Here is a 22,640-nt window from a genome sequence, read left to right on the forward strand (position 1 = left end):
GCAAAGTAAATTACCAACTACCCTTTGTATATTCAAACCAAGGTAATTTAAACTTATTTTACTGTGTTTCACACTGGAAGGTGGGGTGTAGTCTCCGTTCCCCAGAGTGTCTGGCTGAGGTCCCGTTTCCAAGGAATACCATGGGTGGACAGGATTTTCCCACAAATCCCTTATAGAGTATATGTTGTGTTGCTGGCATGCATAATTGTGTACAGGGCAGTCTTCCATAATGTGTTGTTGTCGTCCCCTAGACTATCTGGTCCAGCAGTCTCATCTCCCTGCGGAAAGCCATGGCTGGAACAGTTTTCCCACAAATCCCTTGTAGAGTGTATATTGTGTTGTTGGCATGTGTAACTGCATACAATACAGTCTTTCATAATGTGTTGTACAGTATGGGGTGAAGTGTTACATCCTGGGCAGTTGTCTGCAATGCAGTCATCCAGCCTCTTCTGGTAGCTTAGTAAGCTGGATGGTGGCCACATCGCAGTCTGCCCAGATGGACTCTGTCCTTTTGGGGAAGAGAAGATTCAGAGGTTTCTGAATCAGGGATCTGGCATGCAACAGTGTATTGTCTTTCAGTTTGTTGATTGAGCAGTGAGTGATATGATTATGAATATACTTCTGGAGGTTGGTGTCTGGTAGTTATGATGGAAGAGAGAAGAGTATTTGTGTGTGATACAGGTATTTGAGTGTTGTTTTGATGTTTCTTGACATGTGTGGGTGTTCTGCTATGTAGGGTAGTGGGTGTGCTGTGTTTGTGGAGGCTGTGGCTAATGTTTGTGTCCCTTTCATGTCAAGTTGATCCATGATTTGACGACTTTCGTTTCATGCTGTAAGTGGTCTGCAGGTGTTTTATTTGTGCAGCCAGTAATTCTCTTTATGGCTTTGTTTTGTATGGTGTGAAGGGTGTTGTGGCGTGTCTTTGCGAGAATAGTGGCTCATGCAGGGCTCACATAATTCATCACTAAGCATATGCATTGTTTGTATACTGTAGTATTTTCTTTGTCTTGTCCAAATGTTGTTCCTGCAATTGATTTAAGTACATTAAGTCTAGGTGTGCATTTACTCCTTATGTTTGTAATGTGTTGTTTGAATGACATGGATGTATAGTATGTTCCACCAAGAATCCTGGGTGTATGTGTGTGTGGCACAAATGTTGTTGATATAGAAGTGTGGTATGATTGTGACAAGATGACTTCAAAAGCTTTACCGATGTCTAATGTCTTGAGAAGTGTTCTGTGTGGGGGCTTATCTGAATTGATGCCATCATTAACTCTTCGTGTGAGGTTTATCAGAAGAGCCAGTCAGCCACAGTTATCCCTACCACCAGATCTACACAGGTGGCACCAATCCACGTGCTGTGTAGTATGGTGTGAAGTGATACATCCTGGACAATTACCTGTGATGCAGTCATTCACCTCTGATAACTTAGAAGGGCTAGATTGTGGCCTCACAGTAGCCTGACCAGGTAGACTCTGTCCTCTCAGGAAAGAGAGGATTCAGAGGGATGGATATCAGGGGGTCAGCATGCAACAATGTGTTCTTTCAATTTGTTGATGGAGCAGTGAGCAACATGATTGTAGATATGCTTCTTAATGCAGGTATCTGGTGGTTGTGGAGGAAATAAAGAGTATTTACATGTAACATAGGTATTTGGGTGCTGTTTTGACGTTTCTTGCCATGTGGGGGTGTTCTACCATGTGCAGTGGGTGGGTTGTGTTTGTGGAGGCTGTAGCAAGTGTTTCTGGGGATTAAATCATGCTGGTGGACAAGGCCATTGCACATGTATATTACAATGATCTGTTGCTAGCCATATGTACTGCACACCTGTTGCAAACACAGGTTTGTTTGTTATGTGCTGGTAAAAATACAAACTACACCTACATTTGTAAAGTTTATATTTAGGAGCTAATCATTATAACAAAATTCAGTTAGCATTTCTGTAAGGAAGGTGTCTAAAGTTCCATTTACATTATTAGCAGGCCTACCATAGGGAAAAAAAATTATAATAATTGTATACTCAACAATACAGCATATTCATAAGAATTTATATTACGTGTCTTTGTACTTCATAACGCTCTGATAAGTGAAATGTTGTACGTGTAACAAAGGCTTTGTCTTCAATCACTGACAAATTAGAAATCATCATACACACTGTAACTTCAAAAATTAATACCCAACAATGAAATGTTCTTGTTACCATGGCCAAATTGCATCCAATTTTCAGAACCCTGCTTAATAACTTCCTCTGAGCCAAATCATACATCAACCCTTTCACTACTGCATATCTTTTCTTTATAAATCTAACCCTTTATATTTGAACATTCATTCATATTTTTCTATCACACTTCATGTCTCTTCCACTACTTCAATATTATCTAAATTCATCTCATTTAAACTAATCTCTCACTTCAATTCTATTTCTATTTCTCTGCCTATTTCACCTTATTTCATTCACTATCAGAACCCGATTTACCCTTGTCACTTTCACTACCACTGCCACTACCACTTCGACTGGGACTCCTACTTCTACTGGGACTCTTGCTCTTGCTCTTACTTCTGCTCTTGCTCCTACTCCTACTTCCGCTTCTACTTCTGCTATAACTCCTGCTCCTACTCCTGCTTCTGCTCTTGCTCCTGCTTGTGGCCCTGCTCCTGCTCCTGCTCCTACTGCCACTCTTGCTCCTGCTTCTACTCCTACTCCTGCTGCCACTTTTGCTCCTACTTCTACTCCTACTCTCGCTTTTACTCCTACTAACACTCCTGCTCCTACTACCAGTCCTGCTGCGACTTTGGCTTCTGCTGCTACTGCTGTCGCTGCTGCTTCCAGACCCTTCTTCATCGTCTGAATCCTTGATGGCTCGTTTACGATTTGCCTTCTTGGTATCAATGTCGGATCCTTCTCCTTCATCATCAGAGTCATCAGAGGAATATATGGGTGCCCGTTCTGCTAATGAGGAAAATCCAATATAAGTGCCTTCAAATGTATGTATTCTAAATGCTTAATCTCTACAAAACTAACTGTAGCACACTTTAAATTTGTATATGGAATGGTAGAGAGAAGGATGGATCAAATGGTGCTGAGATGCTTTTGGTACATGGAAAGTGCGAGTTAGGAAAGACTACCAGAAGGAGAGTGGAAAGCTGGAGTAGATGGAGTGAACTTGGGAGGACAAGTAGGGCAAATAGAGAGAGCATAGGAGGAGGACTAACAACAGGGTGGAGAGTGTGCAAGGGATGGGAGAGAGTAGAGAGTGACTGAGTGGATTACAGCCCAATGAATGTTTTCATTTACTCCGTTTTTTTTTTTTTTTTTTTTTTTTTTTTTTTTTTTTTTTTGGGGGGGGGGGGGTCCCCAGCTGTTGGGTCCTGTTGTGGAAATGTTAAGATGAGAGTTGAGATGAATGGGTATTGAATGGATGTGGGACAGACGTTGGGTGGCCACTCTCTTATAAGGAAGAGACAAGATATTTTTGCATGCATGTACTATTTTTCACATGAGGGGATGGGGAGGAGGGAGGTTTCATGGCAACCCCCACTTCCCCCATCCCTTCCTGCAAAAACTAGTACATACATACATATATCAAGGGCTTTTTCCCCCTTACAAGGGAGGTAACCAAACTCTAAGGCATAAATCCACTTTCGTCTACTTCACTCCCACATACTCCACTCCCATTCACCATCCCTCCCTCCCTCTTTTCTTGGCTCCTCCTGAAGTATATGAAGTAAGTAAAGTGAAAGTGAAGTAAGTGAAATGACCTTGCTATGGATGAGCTGTGACTTGGTGCATTGCTTCCAATCAAGGTGGTGGGTAAAAGCCCGGGATGACCCTTCATCCATGAGGAGATAAGACAACAGGCAAGGGTTGTGGATAGGATTGGGTGTGTGCCTCTGACTTGGCTATCCCCCTTATAGGGGGAAAGGAGCCTTTGGTATATAGATAAATGTACAAAAATAAAAAGATGGACTAGATGGTGGCTGCACAGTAGATTGGATATATATATATACATTTGCAACAATAATGTTATCTACACAATGATAATGTTTAAACAAAAATAAGGCCTCAAAGACAAGTCTCATTCTTTCCCTTACCTCTACCTTGCTGTTTGTTCTTGAACTTGCCCTTAATGGCTGACAAGGAGATGGCACCTTCATCATCTTCATCGTAATTGTCAGGTTCAAGGTAGCCAGTGGACAAACCACGCTGGGATGACTTCTCTTTGACACGTTTTTGCTTATTCTCCCGTCGCATTGAGGCTCGTAGTTTGTCCTCATCACGCTATGAATTTGGAAACAAGGAAGAAACTTTTGAACATATTCCATTCTTAAAGATCCACTGGGGAGTCATAACATAACTCTTTACCTCCATGGGTTACAGTGACACTGCCTCCATTAGTCTACCATTCCTAGTTTTACCCTTCCACATTATTTTCATTCTCTATTATCTTCTTCCACTTCCTCCCATTCTCCTCATCACAAATACTACCTTACTACACTTTAGCACTTCACACTTTTTTTCTTCATTTTCTTCTTATCCTCTTTCTCCTTTATCCTTTACTACATCCTGTACTTCTTTCCGCCTAAGCTAGATTTCCTACAATAGAAACTCAAGGCAACCAAGTATATTACAGCCTTGCATTCCCTCTAACATTCCTACAGCTCAAAAGAAAGTTTTAGCAGACAGCAGACTTGTACTTACTCTGAAAGACTCATAACGTGCAGCATCAGGATCCCGAATAACCTGGGAAAGAACCTTGATACCACTGGTCTTCAGAGATCGGTCAGCCAGAGATAGGGTCATCTTCCTGTGAGTGAAGGAATCGGTGGAATGGGGACGGAAGGTGAGTTTGTTACGGAAGACAGCCTGGCCTTGAAGTCCAGTGCCCTGGCGAATGAAGAGATGGTTGTGGTCTCCCTGGAAAAAGAATAAAGGGAATCAAATCAATATGAATTTTGCATATATCATGCCAATGCAAACACCCTCCAAGGTTTTGCTTTTTTTATCTATCTATTCTATATACCAAGAGCTTTTTCCCCCTTACAAAGAAGGTAGCCAAGTCAAAAGACACATACCCACTCCCCTCCACCACCCTTTCCTCCCTCTTATCTCATTTAGGTTTCTACCAGCAGAATAAAATCAACATTTCCTAGATTGCAAAGACTGTACTAACTGAGGCATTAGGCTTTTAAGCATCCCAAGGAAAATGTATGCTTTGACCCTGTCAAACCCCTTATACAGGGGAAAAGGCCTTTTGGTATATGTATGTATCCTTGGGCATTTAAGAAAAATAAACATCAGTACTAACCTGCAAAGGCTGTTTGTAGACATCAAAAACTTCAGCTCCAAGATGAAGAGAAAGGGACCCATCTGACCATCGGACAATCTTGGCATTGCTCTCTTTAACGGCATTTCCCTCTTCATCAAACACGGTCCTCCAGCGAATTGTGTTCTCCACCTTCAATTTCAACCTTTAGTATGGAGAATAAAAAATTTAAAAACCAGTAGGAGCAGATCTAAATCTATAAATTATTTACTTTCAATTACAACCTACTGCCTTACAAGGTTGCCAATCACCTTAGAGATGTGGGTTTCCTATGAGAAACCTGGGGCAACAGATTGACTAATTGACCTACTCCTTTTCTATAACACACCATCTAGATTAACTGTAATTCATATTACTTTTCATAACTAATATTTCTAGATTTTCCATAACTCTAAGATAACTCACCTGGCTCTACCTTCTTCATCAAGGGTTTCTTCCTCATCAATTTCATCTTCGTAGGTTTCTGGATCAAAAGGTCGTGTTTCCACAGACAAAAAGTTGGGTAATTTAACAAAATGGATGTCAGAGCCCAAATCTGTGTTGATCTTGGGAATTTCAGCTTCAATTCTGGTTTCTGGTGGAGGTCCTTCTGGTTCATCCTACATAAATAAATAAAATCGGGTTTACTATTTATAAATCAGCTACATTCTTCTATAAATTCTAGAAAGGATCATGGAGAGAATTTTCATGTAATGAAATATTGGGGTGTAAACCAACTTCAACCAATAGGAAATTCTGTGGAGATGTTGTGTCTTGCTGTACTATTTCTGATCTGTGCAGTGCCCATAGCCAGTTACCCATGAGATATGGGTCTCCTTCATGAGAAACCAAGGAGTATGGACTGATTGACTGAATTGCTATGGTCATGTTAAGGGAATGGCTCAGTGCAGGTATCCAAAAAGTGAGAAAACTACACCAGGAGGCATGTAGCTGTGGCCAAAGTTGTTACCTGTGCCCTATGTGCTTCAACTGTTGAGGCACAGAACACTCACTGCTGGGAATCAGAGAGAAGTGCAAGTTTCGAACTCACAAATAAATGCATGCAAGACAAGCACCCCACCTGCACAGATATCCAAGAAGGATGCATGAACCTATAGCCAAGAGTGAAAGCAAAGGGTAGATGGAGGAAAAGTTATAGGGATGGGATAAATGATGTTATAAGAGCACATGATCCAGATGTTAAACAAATGAAAATGTGTGTGAGTGACTGAGGGAGAAGAATATTTAAAGTGACTTATTCCATGAGAAGGGTGCTCCTAGGATGAAGTGAAAGTATTACTGAGAAGAAATGAAGAGCAATCTTCACATGGTTTACACAGGAAGGGGCAAAATAAACATATATGATGGGAATGAAAGAGGCAAGGATGTTCCTTTACTATACCTTGCCACCTCATGTGGTAGGTAACACCCAACTGGGTGGAAAAAACATAAACAAGACAAACAAAAATACATACATACATGCATACATATACCAAGGCTTTTTCCCCCTTACCAGGGGGGTAGCCAAAAAGGACAAGGCACAAAAACATTCCCATCCATTTCATCCCCGAAAACACTCCACACCCCTCCACCCTCCCTCCCATCTTAGCACCTCCTAGATGACGGGTCATCCCTGCACCCTGTCCACTGCCCTGGGTCAGAAGCAGTGTCGCAGGACACAGCACATCCACAGCAAGGCCGCTTCATTAAATCGGCGACCCCCCCTCTCCATCCTCCCATATAAAGGAGAGGACAGGGAGAAATCCCTTCAGGCTGCGTCAAAAATTTTTGCTCACACACACTACCTCACCCCCATTCCCCTGTCCAATCCACCTCATGCATCACAACATTTTCCATATACAACCATTCTCCATTCACCCTTGTCTTCTGTCCTCTCCCGTCCTTCCTCAACCGACATTCCCCTCTTCACCCCATCCATCCATCTCATCCTAGGACGTCCCCTCATGTTCACTCCCTCCACATCTGCCTTCCATACCTCCTTTACTAGTCTTTCTTCACTCATTCTTTCCATGTGTCCATACATACATACATACATATACCAAGGCTTTTTTCCCCCTTACCAGGGGGGTAGCCAAAAAGGACAAGGCACAAAAACATTCCCACCCATTTCATCCCCAGAACACTCCACACCCCTCCACCCTCCCTCCCATCTTAGCACCTCCTAGATGACGGGTCATCCCTGCACCCTGTCCACTGCCCTGGGTCAGAAGCAGTGTCGCAGGACACAGCACATCCACAGCAAGGCCGCTTCATTAAATCGGCGATCCCCCCCTCTCCGTCCCCCCATATAAAGGAGAGGACGGGGAGAAATCCCTTCGGGCTGCGTCAAAAATTTTTGCTCACACACACTACCACACCCCCATTTCCCCGTCCAATCCACCTCATGCATCACAACATTTTCCATATACAACCATTCTCCATTCACCCTTGTCTTCTGTCCTCTCCCGTCCTTCCTCAACCGACATTCCCCTCTTCCCCAAAGCCCCCTTCACCCCATCCATCCATCTCATCCTAGGACATCCCCTCATGTTCACTCCCTCCACATCTGCCTTCCATACCTCCTTTACTAGTCTTTCTTCACTCATTCTTTCCATGTGTCCAAACCATCCTAATACTCTTTCATCCACCCTATCTCCCAGCTCCCTTTCCACCCCTGTTCTCCTCCTCACTTCCTCATTTCTCACTCTATCTAGCCTAGTAACCCCCATCATACTTCTCAGACACTTCATCTAAAACACATTCAAGTTCCTTCTCTCTTCCTCTCTCATGTTCCATGTTTCTGCTCCATACAGTGCTGTTGGCACAATCACTCCTTCATACAGTCTCCTCTTAGCATCCATTCCCAGATTCCTATTCCTCATTACACTTTTTAAACCACCAAGGCATTTACTCGCTTCTCTCAATCTACATTCTACCTCCACCTTCACTCCACCTTTTCCTGCCACATTTGCACCCAAATATCTAAAACTATCCACTTCCTCCAGTTGCTCTCCCTTAATGCTCACTTCCAGATTACTGCCACTTTCACCCCTTGTACATCTCATCACCTTACTTTTACCCACATTTATCTTCAGCTTTCTTCTATCACACACTCTCCCAAACTCTGTCACCAGCTTCCTCAATCCCTCCTCCGATTCTGCCACAAGCGCAGTGTCGTCCACAAACAACAGCTGGCTCACCTCCCACTTTTCTCCATTTTCCTTAACCATCTCCAATCCCTGACCCACTACCCTTGCATTCACCTCTCGCACCACCCCATCCATGTATAAGTTGAACAGCCAGGGTGACATAACGCATCCCTGACGAAGTCCCACCTTTACCTCAAACCACTCACTCTCTCCATTTCTAATCCTGACACAAGCTCTACTACTCTCATAAAAACTCTTGACAGCTCCCAGAAGCTTTCCTCCTATCCCGTATATCCGCATAACCTCCCACAGTGCCTTTCTGTCCACCCTGTCGTAAGCCTTTTCCAGATCCATAAAGGCCCAGAAAACATCCTTCCCCTTACCTATAGCTTTCTCACATATCTGTCTTACCACAAAAATCTGATCTACACAACCTCTACCTGTCCTAAACCCACACTGTTCCTCACCAATTACTCCCTCTGTTCCTCTCCTAATCCTCTCAATCAAGATCCTCCCAGCCTTTCCAACTACACTTAACAAGCTAATCCCTCTGAAACTACTACATTCACACTTGTCCCCCTTTCCCTTGTAAAGTGGAACTATACACGCACTCCTCCAGTCCTCTGGCACTCTACCTTCTCTCCAGCAAACATTAAATAACCTCACCAACCAGTCCACCATCACTATACCTCCTTTTTTAAGACATTCTGCATGGCATCCATCCAGACCAGGTGCCTTACCTGCTTTCATCATCTTAACTGCTGCCTTCACTTCATCCTTCCTTATTTCTCCTCCATTTTCCTCACTCATCACTCATTTTCTTAGCATTTCCCACTGCAGCTATCTTTCCCTCCCTATCCTCCTTCACATTAAGCAACTCCCTAAAATATTCTGCCCATCTTCCCCTTACTGCCTTCTCCTCCATTATCATCTCTCCATCTGCACCTTTTACCTTTTCTTCCCCACTTGATTCACCTCCTCTTCCTCTCTTAATTTCTTTCCAAAACATCTTATTACTTTCAAAATTTTCTGTCATACTCTTACCCCATTTTACATCTGCTCTCCTCTTTGCCTCCTTTACCTTTTTCTTTACTTCTCTTTTCTTTTCCCTGTACGTTTCATATGACTCCCTCGTCCTACTTTGTAACCAATCTGTGAAAGCTCGCTTCTTCTCTTCTACAACCTTCTTCATTTCCTCATCCCACCATTCACTACCCTTCCTTCTATTTCCTCCTGACCTTCTTGTTCCACACACCATCCTTGCACACTTTGTGACTCCCTCCTTGAACCATCCCCATTCCTCCTCCACACCTACCTCCACTCTATCCTTCACTCCCTCCCACTCCTCATTCAGCTTCCTCTTGTACTCCTTCTCCTTTTCCTCTTCGTTTAGAGAGTTCACTCTAAGCACCTCCCTACCTTTTGTCCCTTTCCTCTTCCTCCATCTGTCCTCCACTCTCAACTTACCTTCCACCAGAAAATGATCTGATATTCCCCCACCCTCTCCCCTTAGCACATGTACATCCCTAACTCTTCCTATCATAATCCTATTTACCACTACATAGTCCATTAAAGCTCTATCTACCACCTTTCCCTCCACCACCCTCTCCCAAGTGTACTTATGCTTGACTTTCTTCCGAAACACTGTATTTGCTATCATCAACTCTTTCTAGACACATTTCCACCATCAACTCTCCACTACGATTCTTTCCTGGAACTCCACATTTCCCAACCACTCCATCAATTGGCTCCTTTCCTACCCTAGCATTAAGGTCTCCCAGTACTATTACATTTACACTTCTCCCTAAACCCTCTATGCACTCATTTAAATCTATCCAAAAGGCCTCCCTTTCTTCTACATTCTTCTCACTGCCAGGCCCATATGCACTTACAAAAACCCACATCTCCTTTCCCAGTTTCACCTTCATCCACATTATCCTTGAGGAAACCTCCTTCCACTCCACTACACGTTTACCTATCTCTTCACTTACTAGTATAGCCACCCCTTCCCTCCCTCGCCCTCTCTTCACTCCTGATAACCTCCCACTTACACTCCCAAACTTACAATTGCCCTTCCCTTTCAGCTTAGTTTCACTCAAAGCCAACACATCCATCTTTCTTCTCACAAACATACTACCCATCTCTTCCCTTTTACTCTCATCTGTACCACATCCACGCACATTAAAAGACCCAAACCTTAGGGTGCTGGACCGAGGCCCTCCAGCCCCTCTTATGCCTCTGCCTTTTTTTCTAGGAATGTGCCCTGTAGGGCTACAAGGAGAGGGATGCCTAGTCCCAATCCCCGTCCCTTTTTTTCTCGCCTCTTACGATCCAAGTGGGAATACTTGGTGGCAGTATTCTTTTCCCCCACCACAGGGAATTCCCCCACCATAGAAAAAGAAAAATACTCAGAGAAATGGTACAGTACAGCAACAAGGGTTGGGGGACAGCATAATGGAGGGACAGTCGCAGCACAAAAGTGTCCCCTTGTTGGGGGACAGCATAATGGAGGGACAGTCGCAGCACAAAAGTGTCATCATTTTTCTATGAACAGAGTTTTCCTCTATCATAGACAAAATGATGTGTGGCTCTGGTCCATAGGGGCGCCCCATATAGACCCTAAAGTATCGAATGCATGTTACTTTGCCACAGTAACAAGCAGCCAATACCCCAGACGGACATTAAAATAAAAATTTAAAATATCTATACAAAATTACATGGATAAAAATAATAATAATAATAATAATAATAATAATAATAATAATAACAACAATAATAATGAAAAAACATTTCTCCTCCACCCTATTCAACACACTTATCTCACCTCAATCATCGGTTTAGGCGAGTCCGGTGCTGCTTCTGACTTTGGAGTGGTGGGTTCTGGAGTCCCCCGTCTGACATTATCTTCTTCATCACTGTCCAAAATTACCCTCCTGTGATGTTCTTTTGTCGGTTCTTCATCACTGATGTCATCTGCATCTCCAAAGAGGTCAGCAGCATCAACTGAACAAAGAGCAAAATGTTTAGAATTGGGTTCAATTTAGAATGTGTGATGTTTAAGACTCCAAATACAGCTGTGAGAAGCACACAATGAAACAAAATTTTGAAAAATAGAATGAATTTTGAAAGAGTGTACTATGTGCAATTACTCCTAGAGCAAAAGTTATCAATAAAACATTAAACCCTCAACTGATCCAGCTTGACTCTTGCATCATTATACTTACTGTCCAAAGCATCACTATCATCAGATCGAGCTTTCTTGGCACCACCCTCATCTCCAGACTCATCACTCAGCAATGCACGTTTCCTCTTCCTGCAAATACAAAGTTATAGTTTTGTTTAAATAATAAAAGGAAGATACCTGGTAACAGGATCACAGACAAGAGGATGACAGCTAAATAGATACACAAAATAAACCTTATCTATATACCAAGGGCTTTTCTCTTTTATATGGAAGGTAAGCAAGTCAAAGGGCACATACCCATTCCCACCCATTCCACTCCCATCCATAACCCTTTCCTCCCTCTCATCTTAGTTCCTCAAAGATGAAGGGTCATCTCATCCCTGTATCCTGCCCACTGCCCTGGGGCAAAAGCAATGAAGCAAGACACAGCATATCCACAACAAGGCCTTTTCACTTAACTGGCAAGCCTCCCTCTCCATCCCCTCATGCAGAAAATAGAGAAGACTGGGAGAAATCCCTTTGAGTTTTGACAAATATCATTCACACATAACCACTCTCTACCCCCCCCAAATCCTTGCATTACAGTATGACTTATACACAGTCACTCACCCCTACCTCTCGCCTTCTCCCTTCCATGCTCAACAGACATTCCCCTCTTTCTCAAAACCCCTTTCACCCATTCATTCATCTCTTCCTCAATCACCCTTCCATGCCTCTTTTATTATTTTTTTCACTTGTTCTTTCCACATATCCAAACCATCCCAAAAAATAAAACCAAGACCCAAAAACTACTCCACCCTTCTCCAAAAATCATGCACATAGCTTTCTAACCATACAAGTGTTTATCAACCTTGTACACTCTACTTTTGTATACTACTATTACCTTATTCCCATGATATATTAATATTTAGTTTCCCTGTCCAATAAAACCTATCAAATTCACTCACCACAGTGACATACATGCCCCAGCTTCAAACCAACATTTACCTCAAACATCATGCTCTTCTCATTGAATATTAATCATATATTTCTGATGTTTAATACTGAACACTATGACAGATTTTCATTAGTTCCCAATATATTTCCAACTATAATCACAAGTAAAAGCTCAAACTCTAATAGAACTAGAAACTGAAATTAAGCACTCACTTTCCAAATTCAACATCACTTTCATCAGAGCCCTTTGACCTGGACCTGGACCTGGATCGAGACTTTGATCTGGATCGTGACTTTGATCGAGACCTGGATCTATATCTAGACCCTGACCTAGATCTGGACCCAGATTTTGATCTTGATCGTGACTTGGATCTTGACCTAGACTTAGACTTTGACCCCAATCTTGATCTGCTGCTACGTGCTGGTGAGCTTTCTTTACGGGCTATTGGAGACCTGCTTCTGCTGCGTGGACTTCCTGTTAAATATAACAAATAATTCCGTTTTTAACATTCCCTTACCAGTCACCATGTAATGTCAATGAATATTAACAAGATTTTAAACTCATTTATGACCGTTTCTTTACCATTAACAATGGCACATATATGAATGCATGTGCTCACAGTAAACCTTAAATAATTTTGACTCACTAAACTTAGATTTCTATAAGGGGTGACTACTTATCAAATTATGTTAAAAAGGCAACACAACATCTCAGAACCAAATAAGGAGTATATCCATCAACAGTACATGAAAGAATTAATTAAATTATTCCTTGAACTATATTAAGATAATTTTGTACACAAGTGACTACACGTGAACATGTATTCACGAACACACTAAAACACTTAAATCAGGTTTTACCTCGAGGTGAACGACTTCCACGGCTTCCAGCTGCTGAAGACCTGCCTACTCGACTGCTGGCAGGAGACCTGCTTCCTCCCCTGCTACCTAGTGGGCTTCTGCTTCTTGCTCTATCTGGGCTCCTACTTCTTCCTCTGCTACCTACAGGACTCCTACTTCCTGTTCTACTACCTAATGGAGTTCTGCTTCCTCCTCTGCTACCTGTTTGTGATCTACTTCTTCCTCTGCTATCTACAGGAGACCTGGGAGACCTAGGAGACCTTGGAGATCTGGGTGACCTTGGAGACCTTGGAGATGTGGGAGACCTAGGAGACCTAGGTGACCTGGGAGATCTGGGAGATCTGGGAGATCTGGGAGACCTACTACCTCCTCTACTCCCTACTGAGGCCCTACTTCCTCCTCTGCTGCCTGTGGGAGACCTGCTTCTTCCTCTGCTCCTTACTGGAGACCTACTACCAGCTGGAGACCTACTTTCTCCCCTACTATGTGTTGGGGACCTGCTTCTTCCTCGACTACCTGTTGGAGATCTACTTTCTCTTCTACTACCAACTGAGGACCTACTTCTGCTAGCAGCAGGAGACCTGCTTCCTCTACTACCTGGTGACCTACTTCCCCTACTACCAACAGGTGACCTGCTTCCCCTACTGCCAACTGGTGACCTGCTTGGCCTACTTCCTGTTGGTGACCTGCTTGGCCTACTTCCTGTTGGTGACCTGCTTGGCCTACTTCCTGTTGGTGACCTGCTTGGCCTACTTCCTGTTGGTGACCTGCTTGGCCTACTTCCTGTTGGTGACCTGCTTCCTCTACTGCCACCTGGTGACCTGCTTCTTCTACTACCTACTGGTGACCTGCTCCCCCTACTACCTCCTGGAGACCTACTTCCTCTGCTACCTGCTGGTGACCTGCTGCCTCCCCTGCTGTAAGTAGGTGACCTACTACCACCTCTACCACCAGCTGGTGACCTACTACCTGGTGGAGAGTAATCTCTGCTTGCAGGTGATCTGCTATCATGTCTACTACCAGTGGGTGATCTAGGTGATCTACTCATCCTACTACTCCCTCTACTGTGAGGAGGTGACCGACTGACATGGCTTCCAGCTGGTGTCGCACTTCGATTACTGCCTCTGGGGGAACCCCCACGACTCCCTGTAAATAAAAAAGAAATATCAATCCAGAACATATATCAACTGGTGACCAAAGGTGCAGCTACTGACAATCCCTCTTTCCTGTCAAATTTCTTACTGTGCTCCTCACTTTTACTTTTGTGTTCCCACAGTCCTTCAGAAGAACTCCACAGCTTTGAAAACCAGATATCTTAGTGATACTGGCAGAAAATGGGGTAGAGGCAGATACTCAAACAAAAACATGTGAATAAAACTAAGAATGCCTTATGATATAAAACAAAAGGGGTAGCACAAGAAAATTTCAGAAGTAAGAATTATCAAATTAGGAGGGTGGTAGTTTCTGATGAACTGATAAATGAATACAGAGGATACTAAATGAGTTCAGAAAAACAAGAATTACATAATAGCATGAAACAAAGAAAAGTGGAAAATGCAATGGAAGAGGGTGGAAATATGAGTGCAACAAATTTATGTTTATTAGAATCTAAGGCTTCCAAGTACTGGAGTGAACACATGAACAAAAGTTTGAGGAGCTGCAACTGTGATTACCAATGAGATATGGGACAATGTTACTGAGAAGGTATGGTGTCAAGAATTGTATGAATATATGTGGTGATAAAGTGAAGTAAGTGCACATGTTCCTCATTTTCTACCACCTAGGCCATTGTTCTGGACATTTTGTCAGTACTGGGATGGTCATCAAAATGGTACATAAGAACATAAAAATAAAGGAGACTGCAAGAGACCATAAGGCCTACACTAGGCAGCTCCATATCCATCACCACCTGTCATCCCCATCCATAAAGTTGTCTATTCTATCAACTTGTATATTCTATCAACTTATTATCATCATTACATAAACTTTGTTTATGGATGGTAATTGTTTTTTAACCTGCAGGTGAATGACTGCCAGCTCTGCTACTAGCTCGACTACTGCTACTGCTGCTGCTGGACCCAGAGCTGCTTTCACTGTCCGAGTTGTCTGATGAGCCCATCTGGTCATCTATAAGGTAACGGTAATAGATTAGAGAGTGCAATAAAATAATCAAGTTGTAATTTCCTATTGACTGAGAGGAGCAACACAGAGCAATGTAACTAAATTAACAAATACATAAGGTAATATACACATACACTAGACATGTTGAATGAAAAAATAATAACATCTCAGCTCTTCATGAATGTTGAGCCATCCCTGTCCCCCATCCACTTCTTGAGCCAAAGGCAATGCAGCAAGACATAGCACCTCCACAGCAGAGCCCAACAATGGAAATTGGTTTACTCCCACTTCCTTATTACATGATGACCCCCACTCTTACCCTCATCCACTTGAGAAATTATACAGCAGACCAGAAGAAATCCCTTTGGATAACATAATTTCCAGATCCATTCATAATCTCTCTTGCCTTCTTCTTTCTCTGTTGACATTTCTCTTCCATCCAAAGCCTCTTTCATCTCATCTATCCATCTCAATCTAAGTCTACTCAAGTCCCAAAATAAAAATGAGATGGTCAGTTCAGGTCTGGTTAGAGCTAAGACTTTAAGGCTGCATTTCCACTGAGCGAGTCCAAGCCGATTCTCGCCAAATGTTGTTAATTTGAATGGCTAGAAGTAGACTTTGCTTGCAGCATTCTAGACTTCCCTAAGAACATTTCAACAATCTGTCTGACATTCGTAAAGGTTTAGCTCCTTTCATTTCGCCATTTGGTTTCTCAATATATGACGCAAAGGCAATTGACTTCTGAAAATTGAAAAAACGAAAGATTGCAACTGATGTCGTTTCTGCTTAAACGAACTCACAATGGCTGAGGAGAATCAGCCGAGACTCGCTCGGTGGAAACGCAATCTAAGGGTAATTCACATTATAATCATTAACCTCTTCAATACAAGTCAAATTCTCGTGTGCAGCATCGGCCACCTACAATGATTCAACAATGCATCACAATACTCGTGTTATAAAATAAAAAAAATTACAACTGTATTACTCATTCTCTTCCCCTCTGAATATTAATAACCACAAAAAATGTGATCAAGCCAGTTCACAAAATATGGGGGTCACTCCGCTACAACAATAAAATAAACATAATCAAGACGCCGATGCCAGCATCCTCGTATAACTTGTGCTTCATGATGCCTACAGAGACATCATCATATGGATGAGGTTAACTTACAATGAACTGCTGAGACATTCTGACAGATTGACGTAAGCGGAGTAGGAAACACAGGAGTCTTAGTCTTGAGTTTATTCCTGACTAGTTTCGCAGGTATGCTTTTTCAAAGCATACCTGCGAAACTAGTCAGGAATAAACTCAAGAGTAAGACTCCTGTGTTTCCTACTCCGCTTACGTTTACAATGAATTATTCAGAGATGAAAAAGTTTGTAAACGATTAAAAAAAAAGTCACCACCTATTGGCTCTCTTATTGTTGGCTCCTGGCCAACCTTCAACAATGTCCCTGCCAGAACGGAGCCTATAGGCTCTCCTAATTTTGGCTCATTCACAGGTTCCACATTCACATACTCATTTTTTTTTCATAGGATGATTTTTGTGTTGAATTGGGTTTGCTTTTTAAGATTCATGCTGCTTAGAGCAATTAAAATTTATCTAGATATTTTCTAGTGGTTATTTCTTTGCATATGGCATGGGTCTAGGGGGCTTGAAATTTATCCACAAAAATTTTGTCCCCTAACCCCTGAAAATGACAGGGGTCATGGATCAGGAAAAATTATGTCCAAAATTCCCAATATATATATATATATATATTTCTATGAGAGATCAATTACAATAGGAGTAATTTGTAACAATCATGTATAGAGATGAAAAATCTTGTAAAAGTATATTATGACATGTTTAAAAAAAATTGTATCTTTATTTTTTAGGAGGGACTTTAAAAAGCAATTTAAAGTATCTGGAGTAAATACTAACCATTAATTATAAGAAAGAAAAAATTTCCTATAGGTGCAAATTCAACACATGTAATGAAATGTGTTTTCCGAGTGTGCCTAAATATTGACCAGAAGGGTGCACCACTGTCCAGTACCACCCAACCACAATTCAATCAATCTATTTTTATAAATATTCCTTTCAATGATGTATTTGTTTATTTTGGATAATATCTGTAAGTTTCACCTGATTTACATAAGGCATAATGAAGTTATCCATGCCAGAATCAAAAGACCAGCAGCCAACCAGTACGACAACCAACCATGGCTACAAACTTACCGACCAAAGGCCCTCTCTTGCACAGAGCTGTTGGTCAGTAATTAGGGGCCCATTGACTGACCAGAGGTTAGATGTGGCCTAAATATGCAGTTTGAAGTTTTATATGATCAATGTTTACGTTGTTTGACTTTGTCTTTCAAATCTGCAAGTTTCATATTATTTGATTTAAGGAAAGTTAAGGTCTAAGCCTTGGCAGCCTTTGATCAGTTTACTATAAGGCTAAAATCTTAACTTTCCATCAATCAAATGATATGAAACTTACAGATTTGAAAGACAAATATTCAAACAACGTAAACATTGGTCATGTAAAACTACAAACTGCATATTTGGGCCATCTCCGACCTCCACACATGGAGGCGGCCTTTGGCTGGTAAGTTAGTAGCCATGGTTGGTCATCACAAAAAAAAAAAAAAAACACCATATCGGCGGGTACCGCGCGCGGCGCCATGTTTGTTTACTAACGATTGTAAGTATTTGTGAGTAGAAGCGCTAGATTTAGGGAAGACGCTCGCGCAAGACTTGGTAACCGTAAACTAACCTAACTTAATGGAGGTAACATTAGTTTACGGTTAGGAAGTCTTGCGCGGCTGGAGTGGACTTCACTAAGTGTAACAGATCTAGCGAGACCTTTTTCAAATTGTTGGTAAAAACAAAGATGGCTACCTCTGGACTCCAGCCGTAAAATGTGATTTTTTTTTTTTTAAAGTGTTTTTGTTCATTATATACCTGTTTTGCAATGCACATTACTCCATTTATTAGTCTTCCCCACTCAAAAACCCCGACTTCCCACACGTCCCCCCAGATCGTTTGGGAGATGTAGGCATAAGTGCATAACTTCAATATTTAATTACTTCAAAAGTACGCATTTGAGACGGAAATGATGTACACCATCATTCATATCACAACATTTCTCACCAGAAACACATAAGCCACATATCAAATTCTATGGTTGGGTGAAACTATAAATTGTCCAAATTAAATATCAATTTTGTAAATTATAATACATTAACATAATATGTGATTTTCTTGGCAGAAATAAGTAACAAAAAACCTTGATACAAGCAAATCTCCTAACAAATGAAGCCGCCAGGATACAGTCGAGATGCAATGTTGCATGTCCAGTTCAGTCACTGTCAGTTAGATGATGGCTTTCACGTTGTGGACCAGGTATTCTCCAACTCCAGGTGACATTAATAACTGCTGTTACAAAGACAATAGGGCTTCCTTGGACTTTATGAGAGAACATGGGGTTCTGCCATTGTCTGTTAATTGCCTGAGGTACAAATCAGGCCGTCAGCATCCGTGACAATGACCTGGATGATCTTTCGAATTTGAGGTACCAAAATACTAAATATAGGTTAGGTTAGAATAGACAAAATTATCATCCCTTCATTTCTTCAACCTTAGCATCTATCAAAACATGGCATATCATTCAACAGCCGCAACTTCTTTTGTTAGTAAATCAGTTTTAGCAACTTTTTTGTTATTGATTTCCACCAAGAAAATAGCATATTATGTTGATGTATTATAATTTACAAAATTAATCATTCATTTTCTATTGCTGTCACGTAGGTGTGCACTTCTAAAAATTTAACAACTTAGTCCAAGACCAAGACTCACACTGTTAGTGTACACTCCTAGTAATATACTTGGCATATTCTTTCTCCTGTTCTCAATTCTGGCAAACATGGCCTAAAACGATCTCCAATTGAGTTCCATTGACAAAATTGCTACTGAGCATGCCAAAATTAAAAAACAAATGTCAAATCCATCTGAATAAGGAAGCTTCCATGCTTAGATGCTACGCACCGTTTATCCTATCCATATTTTTAACTGCCGAGACGTCGTTTCTCATAAAACGATTTCTAATAAGTCCGCATGAAACTCATATTCTCATCTATTTCGTCATTCCCAGATATCTTGCACATCTTATCACCATTTGAATTCTATTACAATCAAACCCGGCATTTGTCAAAGGCAAAGCCCAAAATTCAACATTCAACATTGGCATGGATGGTACTGTCCTTAATACCAATGACCATCGTCCACTCACATTATGATATTTCTGTGTATACAATCGTCACTATACACAATGACGAAATATATAATTTTTATTTGTTCATTAACATTCTAACTTACCTTCCAGTCCTTCGGTATTCAGTTTGCCATACATCCCCGGCGCCATGTTTGTTTTGGTTTTATATTTGTGTTGCAAGCGAGTGGCCTACCACGAGAACAAAAGAGCAACGATTACGATTCGGTGTAGCACGGTGACAAAATTTCGCAAAATTTTATGGAATTTGGTGTTACTATATTCCACTTGGATTGATATTTCTATCTGTATCAGTTATTTATCGCTGTCTTAATCTCCCCAAGAAACGCAAATAGGTGACCCGGGATTTTACATCACCCTGATTTTCATGTATAAACGTACTTTCAACTTTGCATACGACACTTTTTTCTTTTACATTTCTCCGAATCAAACCACATCAAATTAAATCAGTGTAACCCCCCCAAAAAAAACCCACACAAAAAGACTATAAACTAACCGAGCAAGTGGGTCTGCCCCACATCTATCATAACTCTTACTCCCTTCCATTTCGTTCTTTCCTTCCACTAAACCCCCAATTCCCCCTCCTTCCCTCTCCCCCATCTTATCTATTCTACCCTCTAACTAACTAACGATGATCTCAAGTCCAAAAGACTATAAATTAACCGAGCAAGTGGGTCTGCCCCACATCTATCAATACTATAACTTCCTTCCATTTCATTCTTTCCTTCCACTAATCCCCCCTCCCTCCCTCTTCCCCACCTATCCTGCCCTCTAACTAACTAACGATGATCAGAGTAAAAAAAAGTCCAAAAGACTATAAACTAACAGAGCAAGTGGGTCTGCCTCACATCTTTCATAACTCTTCCTTCCTTCCATTTCACTCTTTCTTTCCACTAAACCCCCAAACCCCCCTCCCTCCCTCTCCCCCATCTTATCTATCCTGCCTTCTAACTAAAAAGTAACGATGATCAGCAATACTACTTTCGGACACGTGACTTACCACATATATATTACAAATAAGAATCTGTGAAGGTGGCAGGCAACAGAAGTGGTAAATTCGAAGGTAGTGTCAGCGAACTTATAGACGTCCACGAACAACATTCTCAGCTTTCCCATTCCGAGGTGCTCCTTATTCAGAACTCCTTACCTTGGAGTACAGAGAGTAGACATCCATATTCTGCTTATGCTTGGACTTATGCAGCCTCTGAATTCGCACTGTGTTTTGTTGCCGCCATCCATCAAAGCTGTGTACTCTATTCATATAGGCGGGCTTTATTACTGTTTATGTTTTTCATATCTTGGTCAGACATTTCTATGTTGTGTCTGTGCATAGTTACTATCCACAGGGAAACGTGTTTATCTCACCTCCTTATCAATAATTTGTCTTGTATACCTAACTTTTCCTTGACGGCTTTCACGCAACCTTCCCATGGTGTTCCTGTTTTAGCAGAATTAAGCTAATAGTGTTTCACAGTACATCTCCTGGATTACCTTTTCTTTCCATTACAGTGACAAAATAATATATTTGTTCTTGCCCTCTGTTTACTTGCTTCTTACTATAGTAACAATTTCTTTATTTTTGTCCTCTGTTTACTTGATAAATGGTAAATGTCACACGACGATAGCATGTGATGGTGGGAGCAGATATGTGGAATCCTGCACCTAGACAGTTTGGGCCTTCTGGTAGCTCTATACTGAGGACTACGATGGAAATAAGCTTACATGTTTTTTTGTGTTATCCTTGGCAATTGTAGTTGTTATTTCGAACTATGTGTTCTTTTCATTATCTGCACTTCATGTATATTGATTCAACACCAAAAAAACTTACTATAACACCTCCTTAGCATCGAAAATATTAGACTTCATCTATATGTAGTTCATAATTAAATAATTGCTAAACCCGGATACTACAACGATATCGGTAATACACATACGCACACATATATGTACAGTACACACACACACACACACACACACACACACTCTGAGCTCACTGCCGTAGGGTGGTGTCTGGCTGTCTCGACAGAGACTGCAGCAGATCCGAGGTGAATACACGATGCCAAAATGTGAAAGTAAAAACTGAAGAGGATTGCGAATCACTGCAGGAAGACCTGAATAAAGTATGGAACTGGAGTCAGGAATGGGAGGTAGACTTCAATATTAAGAAGTGTAGCATAATGGAGTTTGGTAAAAGCAAAAACAGAATATCAGGACAATATAAAATTGGAACCAAGGAGGTAAAGAAAGAGGGATCCGAAAAAGATCTGGGTGTAATCATCTCAAACGACTTGTCCTATGACAAACAGATAAACAAAATTGTTGGAGAATCCTACAACTTGCTAAGATAAATAAAAGTGGCATTTACATATTTGGACGAAGAAATTATTAAAAAATATTGGTCACACTGATAAGACCTAGACTAGAATATGCGGCGACATTGTGGTCACCCAGTACCAAAAAGAATATAAAGAAAATAGAAAGAATCCAGAGAGCAGCAACAAAAATGGTACCTGCACTCGCAAACTTGTCATATGAGGAGAGATTGGCTAAACTAGACTTACCGACTCTGGAGCAAAGAAGAGAGAGAGGTGACCTACTGACCATCTACAGAATCATGAAAGGCACAGAAATACTTGATAGAGAGGACTTGTTATACTGGGACAGGAGAAGCACAAGAGGACATGGAAAGAAAATAAAAAAAAAACATAGCTACAGAAGAGATCTGAAGAAAAACAGTTTTCCACATAGAGTGGTAGACGCTTGGAACAAACTGGACAAGGAAATAGTGTGCGCAAAAACCATTCATGAGTT

General features: G+C 41.5%; 1 protein-coding gene across 2 annotated transcripts; it reads right to left on the reverse strand.

Annotated features, from left to right (window-relative positions):
• Nucleotides 1-232: 232 nt before the first annotated feature.
• On the reverse strand, nucleotides 233-20,049 carry Atu (Another transcription unit). 2 transcript variants are annotated; one of them, XM_076179505.1, is made up of 11 exons: nucleotides 19,916-20,049; nucleotides 15,450-15,560; nucleotides 13,434-14,579; nucleotides 12,786-13,047; nucleotides 11,677-11,765; nucleotides 11,277-11,455; nucleotides 5,730-5,923; nucleotides 5,307-5,469; nucleotides 4,700-4,915; nucleotides 4,093-4,279; nucleotides 233-2,947 (listed from the first exon to the last, which is right to left on the reverse strand). In XM_076179505.1, exons 1-11 carry the CDS (start codon nucleotides 19,959-19,961, stop codon nucleotides 2,451-2,453), a joined length of 3,090 nt encoding a protein of 1,029 aa, XP_076035620.1. In that variant the 5' UTR covers nucleotides 19,962-20,049; the 3' UTR covers nucleotides 233-2,450. The 2 variants fall into 2 exon arrangements, with proteins under 2 accessions (XP_076035620.1, XP_076035619.1); XM_076179504.1 differs by having other exon boundaries at nucleotides 233-2,950.
• Between the last annotated feature and the right edge of the window lie 2,591 nt (nucleotides 20,050-22,640).

This window comes from Oratosquilla oratoria, chromosome 42 (genome assembly GCF_046742065.1).
Source record: "Oratosquilla oratoria isolate Oo_2021 chromosome 42, ASM4674206v1, whole genome shotgun sequence".
Classification (NCBI taxonomy): Eukaryota; Metazoa; Arthropoda; class Malacostraca; order Stomatopoda; family Squillidae; genus Oratosquilla; species Oratosquilla oratoria.